Source organism: Panulirus ornatus, chromosome 56, assembly GCF_036320965.1.
Source record: "Panulirus ornatus isolate Po-2019 chromosome 56, ASM3632096v1, whole genome shotgun sequence".
Classification (NCBI taxonomy): Eukaryota; Metazoa; Arthropoda; class Malacostraca; order Decapoda; family Palinuridae; genus Panulirus; species Panulirus ornatus.
In genome coordinates, this window is record NC_092279.1 from 17,518,509 (window position 1) to 17,536,188 (window position 17,680).

At 37.9% G+C, this 17,680-nt stretch overlaps 1 protein-coding gene across 6 annotated transcripts in view; it reads left to right on the plus strand.

Annotated features, from left to right (window-relative positions):
- The window catches only part of LOC139765963 (uncharacterized), a 250,433-nt gene extending 233,039 nt beyond the window's left edge, over positions 1-17,394 (plus strand). For all 6 annotated transcript variants that reach the window (XM_071693978.1, XM_071693981.1, XM_071693983.1 and 3 more), the window contains 7 exons: positions 2,330-2,569; positions 3,487-4,425; positions 5,760-5,948; positions 6,212-6,433; positions 7,994-8,215; positions 9,246-9,409; positions 12,516-17,394. In XM_071693978.1, coding sequence (XP_071550079.1) covers positions 2,330-2,569; positions 3,487-4,425; positions 5,760-5,948; positions 6,212-6,433; positions 7,994-8,215; positions 9,246-9,409; positions 12,516-12,645 — 2,106 coding nt within the window. In that variant the 3' untranslated portion in view covers positions 12,646-17,394. The remainder of the gene's footprint in view (positions 1-2,329; positions 2,570-3,486; positions 4,426-5,759; positions 5,949-6,211; positions 6,434-7,993; positions 8,216-9,245; positions 9,410-12,515) is intronic.
- Positions 17,395-17,680: the final 286 nt, after the last annotated feature.

Consider the following 17,680-nt stretch of genomic DNA (forward strand, 5'->3'; position numbering starts at 1 on the left):
ATTAAATGAGCTGGAGAATGGTTTCTTGGTCGAAGTGGGGCATGCCATGAGCAAGCGTTGGTGGCTGCACCTAGCGAGTGGTATGAGCACGGCTGAGTGACTGACAACATACATGGGATGCCTGAGTTAGGCACGCCAGTTAACTTGTTGAGGAATGTGAAGGTCAGGGTTCTAACCTTTTCTCCGTATTGTATCCTACATAAAGCGCTGTGGCACTTTTTTATGGAAGTGATTTGTAGTTACATAGATTATTGTTTTCCACGATGCTAGATGCATAAAAAGATGATGAAAATAGCATAATGATGTATTTTAACACCGTCATCATTGTATTCCGTAACATTTGTTGGTCTGAAACATCATTAATATGGAAAATAAAGATGGTGTTTATAAATAGAGAAATATACTCGCACTGGACTAGCCCGTGAGTATGCAATTGAGTCGTGTTTTTACTTCATTTCATTAACTCAGAATATTGATTTTTTTGGTATGTGGCATTTTGGATTAATGATTCCACTTAGTATATATTGGTTGACCCATTTTTAACCCCATGAATGCGATATGGCGACCCTAGAGGACTATGTACGAGCAATGGGTTCTGGCCTCTAGAAGGAATTGATGTAAATATAGAACTTTGGAATCTTCGTCAGTGAACAGAGTTATGTTCCTGGTGAATAATACAAGGATCTCCTGAACTTGTTAGATGAGAAAGGATTTACTTTATGGAGGATACTTGTGTATTGAGGGCAGCTTTATAGTGCTATGGAGGAATGGGTGAATTGAAATGGCTATTTATCGTTATGGAGGATGAGCTGCCTTTCTGTTGTCATGGGCGATGATTGTGGATTGAGGTGGCTTTATGTTGTTACGGAGGATGGTTCTGTTTGAAAAGCTCCTTCCTGTTGTCTGGAAGGACGTCCGTAACGGCGGCATTTCGTATCGATTTGAAGGATAGAGTCTGTTGTTGAGGTAGCTAGTGCATTGCCATAAAGATTCTGAATTGAGGTGGCTTACAGTTGCCAAGGTTGGTTTTTATTGACATTGGCTTTTATATCATGGAGATTGGGTGGTTCTGTAATTAGGATGACTTCGAACTGATGCAGAAAACTACTTTGTGTTTGTGGCTTTATGCCGTAGTGGAATACAAGATTTTGCCATTAAGGGTAACTCGAAATATCTTGGAGGGCAAGCCGTTTCCGGAGTATTTATTGACTCTAATTACAGGGTATTGTTACTGTGCTTACGGTTATTTTTACGAATTTATTTGCTTTAAGTAAATTATGTGTGAGGCTCAAGTTCTGCGAAAACATTGAATGATATATGATTTGTGCACCAGAATGTCAAATCTTCAGTAAACAAGACTTTTTTTTTCTTCTAAGAAACTCTATATCACTTATTATGCTTGTGTGATACTGTTAGTGCTGCAGGTCGCCTTATATGGCAGTATGTTACCGTAGCCTCACAGACACGTGTGGTTATGTAATGTAATATGCAGCGTCGCACTGGCAGCCTCATACATTTGCAGGATAGGTAACCTTACGATCATTAGGCCACATGAATTGGTATTCTTCCCTTCCATTTATGTGCGCAATGGGTAGACTTAGCATTTTATGGCACCTTATAATCCAAATTCTTACCATTCATTTTGAAAGACAAAACAACGAACAGATTTTCTGGTATTCATCTGTTATCTGTAGTTTCACCACCTAATAGTTGAGATGACCGGAGAGACTTCATTAAGGTCATGTATGCTGTTCCCGTCACAGCTTAACGCGTGGCAAAGAGCTTGGGACAGTGCTGTTCCTCAGTGAAGGGAGTAGGGGGGCAGAACATTGTCGACGGGAAAGTTTCTTTTGCATTATAGCTAAAAACTTATCCGACTTGCATTCTCTCTACGACAACTAATGTAGATCAGGGCGATGGTCCGTTGGCCAAATAGGGGTTGGGTGGCCCGTGCTGTAAAATAAACCATCCAGACCCGTTGTAAATTACTGGGCGAGGCTAGCCTTAGCTCGGCATTCTGATAGTCCACTCTCATTTTTGTTTTTAGTCCTTCGATGTACAGAAAAAAAAAAAATTATACTTATAGTCCACTTTCAGTGTGATGTATTTTGATGAGTCGCACGAGTGTATTATACTTTGAAAGTGTAAAAGTTGGAATGTAATATTAAGATCTTATCAGAGAAATGTAGCAGAACAAGTTTTGAGTTTTGATTTTGCATCTTTGTTGATGGCAGGGTCCATATCGTTACCAGATTATTGCAAGCAATTATTATCTTTAAACAATGTCACTGTGCCATAATTTTTAAGTGTATCTTGAACACTTTTCTAGATGACGATGATGACAGTGGAAGAGCCAGAACAGGACCGGAAGCAGGCTACAGCAATAGCCACTGCAGCATCACCAGTTACAGAAACAACGATGGAGGAGACTGATACATTGGGTGACCACAGTAGCCATGAGGAAGAGGGGCAACAACATCAGGAGCAGCAGCAGCAGCATCAACACTCTCGCGTGGAGCAGATGACCTACAGCAGAATGGTCCACTTGCTGGCTGTGTACCAAAACAAGGTACGCTCACCCGCAGTCGTTGCACACATACGCACAGGCTTACTAAAGGAAGCCCAGCAGCTTGATGGTGTTCTGAACGTATCGTAAGCCCATTTTGTAGATACAATGGTACGCGGTAGTTACTACTACCGTATCATATTATGTTACATTCTCTCTCTCTCTCTCTCTCTCTCTCTCTCTCTATATATATATATATATATATATATATATATATATATATATATATATATATATATATATATATACATACATGCTAAAATAGTGCAAAGAGCTCGCAATTTCATGGAACACATAATGCCCTCCAGTGTAGCAAAGATGCTATCCGCTACCATGGGTTGGAGCTAGGTATCTGCTCCATAGCCTAGAAGTTAGCGTACCTACACAAATGTAGAAGTTCTAATTATAAGCTGCTGGAGGGCATTATGCGATATATATATATATATATATATATATATATATATATATATATATATATATATATATATATATATATATACTACATGCATATATGAGTCGGCCAAGATTAGGGCATTCAGTTGCCCTTGCTGTCCTAGCCAACTTAAAAAAAGAAAAAAAAGGGGGGGGGGCGAGGGGATGAGAAAAGGGAGACATCCATGGCTGGTGTCATTGGATATCATGTAGGATGTGGTATTATTTTATGATACTGAAACTGAGAGGCGGTATGTGTGTGAGCATTTTTGTACACCGTTGCTGCAATTTATTTCCATGACCATAATATTTCTGTAATTGCAAAGAAACTTTAATGATTTATGTATAGAGGTACAGCCTTATTTAGCAGTATATGTTCATATGAATACGATAAAACTGTTGCACTTAACATTCTCAAAATCTTTAGTTATTGATTATCCTTTTTTCGCAGCTGTGCATTTTTTTACGTGTATTTTTCTTATTTGTAGGTCCGGGACAGTAAAAGGATAATTTCAAAATTAAAAGAGCAAAAGGATGCCCAATTACAAGCTGTGGTAAGTCAGTTGCTGTTACTAGAGGCACATCTTCGAAGAGAACAAAAGGGGATTGTTGGGCAGCTAGCACAAAGGGATCATGTCATATCAGCCCAAAGACAGGAGATTGATCGCCTCAGAAGGGATAATAGACGGTTGATAAATAAATTGAAAAAGTTTAGTGAGGTTTGTATGGAAACTAGAGAAATGGAACAAGTGGAACCAAAATTGAAGGTCAGCCGAGTGGACTCTTCGGAAGACAGTATATTAATAAACAATAAAGGGCACAGCCAGTCTCTTGCAAGATCCCCTCCCACTCATAAGTCTTCCTCTGGTATGATCCGTGTCGCTACTAGTGTCTCAGAGCTGATAAACTGTAATAACAACACATGCTTTTTGAAACCTCAACAATCGTTGCATCATATGAGTGTCCGTAGCAGTAGTAGCCAACCTACAGAAACGGTTAATCCAAATGTAGCCTCTGTCAGAGCTACAACAGACCGCGTATTTCATAAACCACCCATTGCTGAAAAGCCCCGGGTTGCCAGTCGTGTGATGAGAGGGCAGCTGAACAACCAGAAAAGTCAACATTTAGTCAGAAGTTATGGTGGTAAGCAGTGCACCATTGTGTCTACTATCAGCCGCCTGTTAGAGGAAGAATCTGATGCGACTACAACAGGCAGCTCTGGTAGTAGTGAACCCTCATCCCCTGAAGCCACACTTAAACCAGTTACTCCAAGGGTCATACGCTTAGCAAGGAAGTTTGAAGAAGGCCTCAATTCCCAAAATCTGGCTCGTCATGCTAATCATGTCTCAAGTAACACCTCTCCCGAGTTGGCAAGACAAGGACAAGATGATCGAAGCTCAAAGTCATACATTATGGACGAATATGAAGTGAGTTTTAGTGTTAAGATTGGCCTGTTTCATACATGTTGATATTGGACACATGTAGAAGTTTTTCCCTCTTGCATACATATTTGCCATTTCCCACATTGTTGAGGTAGTGCCAGGGAAAGGCAAAGTGGCCTCATTTGCTCACATTATCTGTCTTGTATAATTCACTGAAACCAGGGGACCCTATCCACAATCAAGCCCCAAAGACCTCTCTGTGATTTCTCCCAACTGCTTCATATGCCCTGGTTTAGCCTATTGGCACAATGTTGCCCTGTGCAACCCACAGCACTCCAATTCAGTATATCCCCTGCATGCCTCACACACTCCTGTATGTTCAGGCTCTGAGCCTTCAAAGCATCTTTCACTCCATAATTCCACTCCCTCCTTCGTTTCTCCCTTTTCCTTGTTCCCTCCTCTTCTTACATGTTATCCTATTCGTCAACCTTTCCTAACTCATCCTCTCAAAATGTTCAGAACATTTCAGCACACCCTCTTCAGCTGTGCCATGCAAACTTTTACTCTCACACCTCTTTCTTACCCTATCATTGTTTGATCAATCCTCTTTACACCACATGTTGTCCTTCGTCATTTCATTTCCAACCCATTCATATTTTCATATTTTCTTAGGCCCACAGGTCACATCCCTACAACAATGATGGGACTACTATACCTTCATACATACCATCTTTGCTCTTAAAGACAGTGGATGACCTCTTTTTTCGTACATATTTCAATGTACTCAAGGCCTTTGCTCCCTTTCCACCCTATGGCCCACTTCAGCTCCCATGGTTCCATTAGCGACCCTATCCACTGCCAAGCACCTACAATGCTTCCCTTTCCCTTCCTCCATGTAGAAATATTGTGTCTGTTCTTTCACAGAGGCAGAAAATTGGCAGCAACTTGGTGCACACTTTGCTTAAATTATATAAATGAAAATAGTTTAGCAAAATTGTTTTCATAAAGTCATTGCAGTGTCAGTAGTGTAGTTTAGTGTTTGTTTACATTACATAATCATAAAATATAATTGCAATAGTAAATACTGTATTTCTGTTTGTTATACACTTCATTAGTAATGCACTACTGGGACCCTTTTCATGGGGCTTCTGTAGTTTCGAGGCTGTGGAGACCACACAGGAGGGTGAGCTGCTTTAGGCTCAGAAAGACCACGACAAAGTTGTAATTGTTAATCCTTCCATCAAATTTGACTTTCTTGAAGTGACAATACTTGCATGGCATAACACGGAGACACCTGTTAAACACCTATGTAATATATTGTAACATCACATTTTTGTATACTGCATTGGTCAAGAAATCTTCATAGTTAAAATTTTCAGGTAACAAGTGGGTATAACAGTGATGCCATCAGTGATCATGAATATGAAAATATTCGTGTGTTGACTCGGGGAAGTAGTGATGGTCCTTCTAAATATGTGAAGCATGAGGTTGGGAAAGAGGAGGAAGAAGAAGAAGATAACTATGTCATTTTGAGAGCGGTGAAAGAAAATGCTGATGCTGACAGTTGGGTAAGTCATATGTTTCAGAAACAAAACATTGTTCCTTGCCTTTGAAAAACTACGTAAAGTTTTTGTTAATGATTCAGAATTCTTTTTCACAACAGACATCTGTGTTGTCATATTGTGATGGATCTGATGAAAAGAGTTTTCATGATTGAAGAAATCATAAAGTTTTTAAAACTGATTGGTAATGATTCACATTGCTGTGAAGTGCACCAAAGTATGTACAGTGATTCTTATGTAACACCAAAGTGAATTGTTTTATATTTTAGGTTGACATCCCTGAAGATCAGCACATCTACTCTAATGTGGAATTTGCTTCTGGCTTGTCAGTCAAGGAGTTAGATGAAGAGGAAAGAGAAGATTCTACAGATGAGCTTGAAGAAAATGAAGAGTCAGAACGAGCATCAAAGAGCAGTGTTTGCAGTGGGGAAATAAAGGTGTTAGAAACTAACCTTGATACTTTAGACACATCTGCTACTGATGATAATCTGGTATGTTGAAAATTCAGACTTATCACTGTACTTGCAAATTTCAGTCCCTGCTTTAACCTCTCAATGGAGTTTTCTTTTCACGCCTGCATGACCCCCCCCCCCTTTTTTTTTTTAAGAAAAATGTAAACATGAGTAAATTTAGCTATGCAAAGTCAGTAGATTTGTTGTTATATCACCAGTAGTATAAATATATGATTATCAGCATTGCCACCTGTACCTTTACTTTATGTATTAATGAAATGACTATTGTTTTGCTTTCATTGTTATAATTACTACAATATGCACATATACTTTAAACCCATGATATGTACATTTACTATATCACATCTGTCCTGAGTATCTGAACTCCACAAAATAATCCACAGCAGAATCAAGCATAACATCCCACTTACCCACACAGCTTGGCTTCAGAGCGAAACACTATACCACCACACTACATACTGGTTTCACACAGCATATCCTGAATGGATTCAACCAACTACAATGCCTGCACAGTATTTGTGGCAAAAGGCATCAACTAAGCATTTGATATTAGTTCCCTGACGTCCTCACACAAAAAGAATTTGACACCACCCTCCACAACATTGACAAGAAGTGGTTGTCCAACTTCATAGCTATCTGTCATGCCAGAGTCACTCACAGTGGCTTCACTTCTGAAACACTTAAACTCTACACTATAGTTCCCCAAGGAACATTTCTCTCTCTGCAGTACACAACCTCCCATTACCTCAGATAAACCTCAACATGAAGGTCCTTCCGTATGCAGATGACATCACTACTCCTTAATACAGCAGTAGCATCATCGAACATATAGCACTACATAACATAATTAGAACAACAGCTCACCAAGAGGAGAATGTCTTCATCTTGACAAGTCTTTAATCACTCTTTCAACACCAAAAAGGCACAAATCCAGCTCATACCCTCCAGCCATCTTGAAGGGACACTCTCCCACTGAACGAAATACTGTTCCAGATACCTCATAAAACACAGCATTCACTCCCCTACACCAATACCAGATACCTCATAAAACACAACATTCACTCCCCTACACCAATAACATCAACACAAAAGCAACACACTAACTAAATACCCTCAGAACACTATCTGGCATTAGATTTGGACTAGATTCCTCCACATCCTATGCAAACAAATCATCTACTTCATTTAAACTATGCCTCACCTGTCTGGTCTTCCACCCCTCTCAAAAACCAATACAACAGAGCAGCAAACTACTCAAAATGGCTGCCTAGCAACCATAAACACTCGTCACCTTCACAATGAAACAAAGATCCTCCCAATACAGTCTCATCTCAACATGCTAGAACTCAGCTCTTTGCAACAGCACTAGCTAGATCTTGCGCATACTACTCCATAAATGACTACCATCCCCCAAGTAGAAATAAAAAGCTTATCCCTGTCTCACACATCAGTAGCCTCTGCTCACAGATCACCGTATCCCCAGCAAATACAACCCAAACAAAACACATACACATTGAAATAAACTAACACAATGAAATAACACAACACAATATGAGATGTCATTATATATCATTTTAGTTGTCAGAGAGCTTAAGAGCAGCAATGAATGTACCTCGATCACGGCACAACATCAATCTCATCATGGAAACGGATGGAGATCACATGACTGAGAACTTTGAGGAATTTACACTCGACTCTTTGGAATTAGAGGAAGATCGAGAGGAGGATGAGGGTGGAAGGGGCAAAGAAAACTTGCCAGTCTCAGAACAGAGAAGGTGTGGAGATGGAGCAGAAACAAAGGTACCAGTTATTGTTGAGTATTAATTTCATAAATAATTTTCATCATCCTGTGTATAGTATACTATATAAAGGTTATCAGGATGTTTTGATGCTTTGTGCTTTTTTTTACCAGTTTGTACGGTGGTTTTTATAAAGTGGTTGGTATTTCTGCTGTAATTAGCCAAATTCATTTGAAATGTTTATTTTTTTCAATATTTATCAGTATTTCAATATTTTTCAATATTTCAATTTATTTCAATATTTCTAGAAAGCCATATTATAGTGTTACCACAATAACCACTCACCATTTAATGTCAGTCGCCAACCTATGTGCAAAATAATTTTTCTCTGTCATCTTCAAAGTCGGTGATAACCCTTTCCTCATCCTCTCTGCTCCATGAAAAACACTCCTTTCTGCTTTTATTAAATGAAACCATATGATTAGCATGAACTTTTGTCCAGGTGATGTCTTTTACATTGGTTTCGTAGGCTGTTTACAAATGACAGATTAATTGTAACCCTTCTAAATAATCTTGCAGTGTGCTAGCTGGCTATGCAGAAATATCATTCATGTCCATTTTACCATTTGTAAAGGTATTGACCAGATCAGTACCATACAGAAAGATTAATTAGCCATTTTAAGAATGAGCATGTTTTTCTTATAACTTTACTCTTGGCCAAGCTCAGAAAATAAGTACTAGTTTGAAGATCTTTCATGAATTTAAACATAGAGCCAAAAACACATTTGCCACTCTTTCTGTCTTTTGGTTTACCAAGCCTGGATATATGTTACATGTTTCCTGGGCAGAGAGGACCTCAAGAAGGACTGTCACACTGATGAGCTCTTTGAAAAATGGTGGGGATTTGATTACCTAAATTAAAAGTTAAATACTACTTATTTGCAGTTGCAGTATACAATGGGCTTGTGAACTTCTCATTTGATTTTTCTTTAATGAGAGTTTCAAGCATATGTTTACAGCATGACTTTTCTTATTTCAGATGTTTGAGGATCAATACTCCTTAATGGGAAAATCCTTCTTCTTTTTTTCAGCTGGATAACAAGATAAGTGAAGAAGGTAAACCCAGCTCCTGTGGAAATACTGGAGGTGTCACTGCCTCAATGATGGCCACTGGACAGTATGAGAAGTTTTTAGAGGCAACTGGACTAAGTCAGAAGTCCATTTTAACTCCAACACGCATGTTCTCCAACCATCGGTAAGGTTATTGTATACATTATCGATATTCATGGTTCTCATTTGTGGTTGACAGCTGAAAAAAGACATGAATGGAATTCATTTAGATAGAATCTGTAATGTTTTCTTGATGAAGTACACTCATATGTCCAGTGATGTACAGTTGTACCAAGGTAACAGGTGACAGTTCTACATTGATCCAATTCACTTTGTCCCATGCATGCCTTAAACTCTCCTGCATTTTCAGGCCTCACGCACTCGGGAGAACTTTTTTCACTCCATCCTTTCACCTCTAATTCAGTCTCCCACTTCTCCTAACTCACTCATTCATGTAATTGACAAGGTTTCTAAATTACTCTAGTAGGTCTATGTTTTGGGTCCATAGGGTCTTGAACTTCTATATGAAGCAAGGCACTGAAGCATTGTAACAGGATACAGCCACCTGATCGTGCATTCTGAGTGCTCATTTTACCTAGAAATCTCACATGTACCCAGATTTTCTTGCTTCCAGGCGAGAATTCAGGCTTTATCCTCCTTAGAAAGGCAAGAGCCAACCAATCATGAAACACAAGTGGAAGAAATACAGCACTGAGAAGTGAAATTCCCAAAATAAAGGGGCAGCCAGGAAGAGTAAAGAAAGTTTTTCCCTCCTTTAAGATAGCTTAAGGCAACTGAGGAGGGTTGCTGGTGCTCACACCAATAGATACACTAGTTTCAGTGACCAGAGGTGCAATGATTTCACACTGAGAGTGTCATATGCTTGTACCCACAATAAACCTTAGCCGTGTATCATCTTTGAAAATGTATTGGGGGATGGACAGTGTTTTTTTTGAGGAATACTTCCCGTGTGTTCCCTGCATGTCGTAGAAGGTGACTAAAAGGGGTGGGATTTGGGGGCTGGAAGTCCTTTTCTCCAGTTTTTACTTTTCCAAAAGAAGGAACAGGGAAGGGGGCTAAATGAGGATTTTTCCCTCAAAATCTCGGTTGTTTATTCTTGATGCTAATTCGCTAACGCAGGAAATGGCAAATATGTGTGAAAATCCCACATTCAGTAAAAATGTTTTGCATCATCTGGCTTCATATTCTGTGAGAAAAAGCAAGACAGTTATAGTTTTTAAATTTACTTTTGCAGTTTAAGGAAATGCTAAAAAAGAATTAAGAAATTTTCAGCAAAATACTTACAAGATTTATCTGTACATGAGTTACCCTTGCTTACATGTTACATAATGTTTACATTTATGTTTCTTGAATTAGCTTTCAGGTAGCACCTCACAATGATGTCAGGTGGACATTTTAAGACCTGGGTTAAGCAATTGATTGTAGCAGTGAAGGGAAATGTTTTTTTGGCTATGGAAAAATAATCTATTTATGCAGTTAGCAGTACTAAAAGTTAAGCTGACTTTGTCTGCTGCAACAAAAGGGCTGATGTATGAGATTCATCAGCTACAGCCAGAATCTTTATTAATGAATAATTCTCTTTTAACTTTCTAAAAGGGGAAACAGAAGGAGTCACACGGGGAGTGCTCATCCTCCTCGAAGGCTCAGATTGGGGTGTCTAAATGTGTGTGGATGTAACCAAGATGAGAAAAAAGGAGAGATAGGTAGTATGTTTGAGGAAAGGAACCTGGATGTTTTGGCTCTGAGTGAAACGAAGCTCAATGGTAAAGGGGAAGAGTGGTTTGGGAATGTCTTGGGAGTAAAGTCAGGGGTTAGTGAGAGGACAAGAGCAAGGGAAGGAGTAGCACTACTACTGAAACAGGAGTGGTGGGAGTATGTGAAAGAGTGTAAGAGAGTAAACTCTAGATTGATATGGGTAAAACTGAAAGTGGATGGAGAGAGATGGGTGATTATTGGTGCATATGCACCTGGGCATGAGAAGAAAGATCATGAGAGGCAAGTGTTTTGGGAGCAGCTGAGTGAGTGTGTTAGTAGTTTTGATGCACCGGATTATAGTGATGGGTGATTTGAATGCGAAGTTGGGTTATGTGGCAGTTAAGGGAATAATTGGTGTACATGGGGTGTTCAGTGTTGTAAATGGAAATGGTAAAGAGCTTGTAGATTTATGTGCTGAAAAAGGACTGGTGATTGGGAATACCTGGTTTAAAAAGAGAGATATACATAAGTATATGTATGTAAGTGAATCATAGGGTGGGGGAGGGGGTGAAAATTCTGGGAGCCTTGAAGAATATGTGGAAGTCAAGAACATTGTCTCGGAAAGCAAAAACGGTATGTTTGAAGGAATAGTGGTTCCAACAATGTTGTATGGTTGCAAGGCGTGGGCTATGGATAGAGTTGTGTGCAGGAGGGGTGGATGTGCTGGAAATGAGATGTTTGAGGACAATATGTGGTGTGAGGTGGTTTGATCGAGTAAGTAATAATAGGGTAAGAGAGATGTGTGGTAATAAAAAGAGTGTGGTTGAAAGAGCAGAAGAGGGTGTTTTGAAATGGTTTGGTCACATGGAGAGAATGAGTGAGGAAAGATTGACCAAGTGGTGTCAGAGGTTGAGGGAACGAGGAGAAGTGGGAGACCAAATTGGAGGTGGAAAGATGGAGTGAAAAAGATTTTGAGCGATCGGGGCCTGAACATGCAGGAGGAAGGCATGCGAGGAATAGAGTGAATTGGAACGATGTGGTATACCAGGGTCAACGTGCTGTCAATGAATTGAACCAGGGCATGTGAAGCGTCTGGGGTAAATCATGGAAAGTTTTGTGGGGCCTGGATGGGGAAAGGGAGCTGTTGTTTCGGTGCATTATACATGACAGCTAGAGACTGAGTGTGAACGAATGTGGCCTTTGTTGTCTTTTCCTAGTGCTACCTCGTGCACATGCAGGGGAGGGGGCTGTCATTTCATGTGTGGCGGGGTGGCGACGGGAATGAATAAGGGCAGACATGTACATGTGTATATATGTATATGTCTGAGTGTGTATATATATATGTATACATTGAGATGGATAGGTATGTATATGTGCATGTGTGGACGTGTATGTATATACATGTGTATGTGGGTGGGTTAGGTTATTCTTTTGTTTGTTTCCTGGCGCTACCTTGCTAACACAGGGAGACAGCGACAAAGTATAATAAAATAAAATAAATAATAATTCTCTTTTAATATGGTTATATTCCCCAGGTCAGTGTTAAAGCCTAGAGACATCAAACACCGTAATAAGTTACGTGCAGCCTTCACAACACTCTCAACTTTAGAGGAAATGCCAAGCTCCACTGGAGGATACAAATACTGGACAGAGCCATATCTTTAGTCCCTACCTCACATCTGATATACTGCAAGATTAGTTATGATGAGTCTTAACTATGTGTTGAATTTGGGTAATTTTCTCATTGATGTGGATAGAAAAATTAGGCTTATAGAAACATAGCATAAGGCTCATTAGTGGCTTAATTGTAGTGTAGTTCTCAGATAAGATAAAATGCTTACAATTACAGGTGTACAGTATTTTTAGAGATAATAAATGGGGTCTTTGTACTCTTTCCATGTCTGAATGTCTGCTTCACACTTATTTTACAAAGTAAAGTGCATTTACAACATTAGTTTGCAATTTGAAAAGAATTATGAAGCAAACTATTTTGGCATTGATCTTTTTATTAGTACCACTGCCAAGTATTTAGGGCTATTTGAGATAGAAGCACATATTTTACATCATCTCAAAGTCATACCCAATGTGTAATTTCTATTGATGTATTTCTGAAGTAACAGGTATTTATTTTAAAATGTCTGGCAAAATATACTGTTGAACCTTTCAGTTAGTGAATTCAAGCACTTGGTGATGTAGTTAATTTGAAATTTTAGATTCCTGGTCTAACACATGGATGCTGCTCCAAAAAAATTTTTTAATACATTTCGGAATTCATATTTCTTCATGGTTAATATAAAAACATTTGATAAAATAAGAACATTTTAATAGTTCTATGAATATTATTAGTATGATTTTAAGTTCACAAGAGGTTAGTTTTTAAATGTCTATTGTACTGTCACATAGTCAATTTCAGAAGTTATTGATTATATGTGTGAAATAGGTTCCTTTAGTTGAATGCTAGATGCCTATAGACTATTTCTGCCCATGCATATTGTGAAACATACATCAGTAAGCTACATCTTAAATTCAGAGATGTTGCAAGTACATTCTTAGCTAAGCACCTTAGTTTTAGCACATTTCTGTAGACACATTTGTTAGAGGCTTAAACTTTCCAGTAGTTTATGTATTGCAAGTTCCTGCTTCCTCCCTCCATCCTAATTATGGAGGTTCATCAGGAAAGTGGGGCTTGTAAAGTATGAGAACTTGTCTTTGTAGTGTATATTCATATTTGTGAACATAATACTCACACAGACTAGCTATACATATTGGCCTGCAGTAGAATGAAATCAGAAGTATATTTCTGAAGTTGCTCATGATTTGGGACATATTTTCAAATACGTGACGTTAAGAGAATACAGTAAGTATATGTTAAAAGTAAGCAAATAGAGAGCCTGGTTTAAAGATGAATATTTAACAAGCTAAGGGAGCTCTCTGATGAAATGATTGTTTTACAATGATGTGACATTAAAAGAGTTAATACAGAATAGCAAAAGGATGAATAAGATGTGAACTTTGTAGAAAGGTTTGTTACTTAGAACTGAAGTTGCTAATTGTAGATTACACAGTAGCAGAACCAGCAATGGTTACCAGTGCATGAATTTGATTTATTTGATTGAAGCAGTTCATCACATTTTACACAACACACATATCCAATGAAGAGCTTACGACATTATAGTTACACATGGGCTACCCTGCGACAGTAATGTTACCACGAGCACACACCCAACCTGTGCCAGCAAAGGTACACCTAAGAATAAGCTGTCATTGACAGGAGAGACTGTGATTCTTTACACCCAAGGTTACCAGTTTTTGTAAAGGTAACAAGGTGGGTGAGTAAGTATAGAAGACTGGTTATTTTATACCATTAACAACATAAGAAGTGAAGTTGGTGTGAAATATAGATGAAAAGAGGCTGAGATCTCAGTAATGATAAGCTTGAATATTGATTGAGGTTTAGGGAAATTATTTAAAGAAAAAATAATGAGAATTAAGGTGCAATTAATTTGATGAGATGTGCATCCCTTGCCATTTTATGTGGTGACATATCAGTCTATACTAGCAGAAATTCACTTTAGTATAAGACATACAGTGTATTGGAGAAGTGAATAAGTGTGGAGAGTGAATAGAAAGCAGTGTGGAGGTTAGGGGGAATTACATTACTGTGAAGGGAACCATTGAGAAGATGAGATACAAATAATGTGATAGCATGTACATGTGAAGTGAATATTGAAGAAAGGAAGAAAAACAAGAAATGAGCTGATTTTGAATACTTTTAAAGGAAACCTGAAGCTGGTGAAATACAGATGGAAGAATTACAAGAGCAGTTTTCATGAGTAAAGACTACAGAAATGTGTAAAAAATATAGCATGCAGGGGAGCTTTAGTATGGGCGATCCCACTTTATGCAAGGTAACAGCATAAGTATAGCAAGAACTTTTGGTGCAGATAATAGGAATCATACCTTAACACCTTGATTTGGAATGAAGTGCATTGTGTATGTCTCTAGGATTGGAGAACTAGGCTTAATCCTCTGCCAAGTCACATACTTAGTCACAAAGATTTGGCTAAAGTTCCACATCATGCATGGGTAGCTTGTAAATTAGCACGAGTATTGTAAAATTAAAGCATGATCAGTACCGGTACATACACTCTGAAATGAAAAAGCACCAGTGAGATAGCCTTCTTTTAAAGGTTTTATAAACTCCATGCATAAGGGTAAAAATCATTCTATTGAATATAGGGTTAGGAAATTTCCAGTAATAAAGTTAAAGAAAATTTCACCATTTAGAAAGTTAATGGGTACCATACCGAGTGACGAGCTATATTGGCTGTTTGTATAGGGCAGATCACTATCATATCAGTCTTGAGAGAAAGTTGACCACCTAAGTAGTTTTCAACCTACAGAATGATGAAATAGCATAATGTTAGATTTTTTGATAATCAGTCAAGGAAATTAATAGATATTAGAGGAATTGTGTTTGAATAAATCTGTAACAAAACCCGTACACTATGCTGTGCGAACTGTGAAAATACTAAGTATTATGAAAATAGCAACAAAAAAGTTTATTCTGAATCATACAGGATACAGTAGCGCTTTGATTATGGAATCATGATACAGTAGAGTCACATAGGTTATTATGGATAAATTGAACCTGGATATTGAGGTGTATTAATTATTTTCTTTCCCATAACATGAATTTGTCATCGAGCAAGTGTCTGGTATAAAGTATGATAATTGGGGCATAGGAAAAGCTTTGCTGTGATCGTCAGTAAAAAAAAAATCAGAACCTCAATTCTCTGTTTTTCATAAAATCATGTTGTCAGTAATGGAGCCAGATAAAGATCATTTACCTTGTAAGTGGTCTTTTTCCCTAAGGAATCAAGGAGTCCTTGTCGGTTTTTATATGATATCTTCATTTACATTAACCAGACAAGAATCTGCCGGTACAACAAGAATAGTATTGGTTCAAGCACACCTTGTTATTAAGAAGCCAGTTTTGTAACTACTTCATATTTCAATTGAAGGACAAGAAGATCAAACTAAACATTATGGTATTTATCATACTTTACAACTTGAATCTCAGTTTTGAATCTAAATATCCTTGAAGTAACTTCACCTAGATGTGACTGCTTAAGAAATATACTGATTGCAGTCATCAGGGCAAAGCATGATATCCTTAAAGTAACATAGAATTAAATATAAGTCCCATATGGAGTAGGCTTGATGCAGCATATTATCCTTTACTTTTTGTACTTTGAGCAGTGTTAGACCAGGTACAGCATGTAATCACTGACTTTTCTTACTTGACTTTGAGCAGTGTTTAGCCAGACCTTTCTCATCTTTTTTGAAATAGAATAACAGTAATTTGGCAACAATATAAAGAAGGTATGGGGAATGCAGTTGATTAAATAATATTGGGAAGACAAAATTTTTCTCTTTTTTGTGGCACTGTAATATGATGAATTTATCTACACCTACAATGACTGCTCAGCTCAGCTCGTAAGAATACCGAGGAGTAGATCTTTCATGGCAGTGAATTTACCAATGTTGTTAGGCAAGCTAGTCACATTATAATCTTGGTAGAAATGTGGACAAGTATAACTCTTACCACAGCTGAATGTGGAATATCCACTTCAGTAAATCAAAACAAAAATGATTTCCTGGATTAAGGCTGCTTTTGCAGTGTTCAGTTCTTTCTTTGTTGTTTTGGTAAATAACGAGAATGTCTATGGCGTCCCACATAGTTTCACAGATGAGGATAATTTTTTGGTCTAGATGAAGTATTGTAATTAAGGAAAGTGCGAGTTATTTCAGAAAATTTATGAAACAGTATTATCAACATAAGCCACCATTACATGACCTCAGAATCACAGGGTATTAGCTTCATTGTTTGAGATGTTTATAGGGACAGTATTTACATTTTTCTTTTGGGAAGCAGCACAGTGCGATGTTGGTCCAGTTGTACCACAGTCCTGTAGCAGCATTTCTTGTAAGATCTTAATCTATAAATGGAATTCTTAACCGGTGGGATATAATTCTAAAATCAGAATGAAATTATTAGACCAAAATTAAGTAAAATCACACTAGTCTTCAGCAAATTCAAGTTTCCATTTAGATTGTACTTTTATGTGTTACATTTAACACATCTCTATTACTTATGCTCAACTTTGGTAGGTATGCCATGTATAGCATTGTAAGGTAAAGAATATTTATATTAAAATTAACAGTCTTTGGTAACTGGCAATATCTAATCATTTTTCTGCCAGTCTCAAGCCTTTAACATATTTCCTATCTCTATAACAAATTATATATGTAATTAACACTTCAAAAAATGTATATAATAAATTTATCTGCATACATTTTGCCATGTCAATTTGTCATATGCATATATCATAATAAATATTTTAAAATTTACTTTCTTTGGAGCTAATTATTTCCTCATGAATTACTTCTCATTTATAATGTGTAGAAATAATGAAAAGCTATTTCGTAAGAACTAACCAAGATTTGGGACCTATGGAAACAGTGGATAAGTATGTGCATTTTTTATTAAAAGCAGATTTATTCAAGATATATGTAGGGGGGCTGGAAATCCTCCCCTCTCATTTTTTTTCATTTTCCAAAAGAAGGAACAGAGGGGGCCAGGTGAGGATATTCAAAAAAGGCCCAGTCCTCTGTTCTTAACGCTACCTCGCTAACG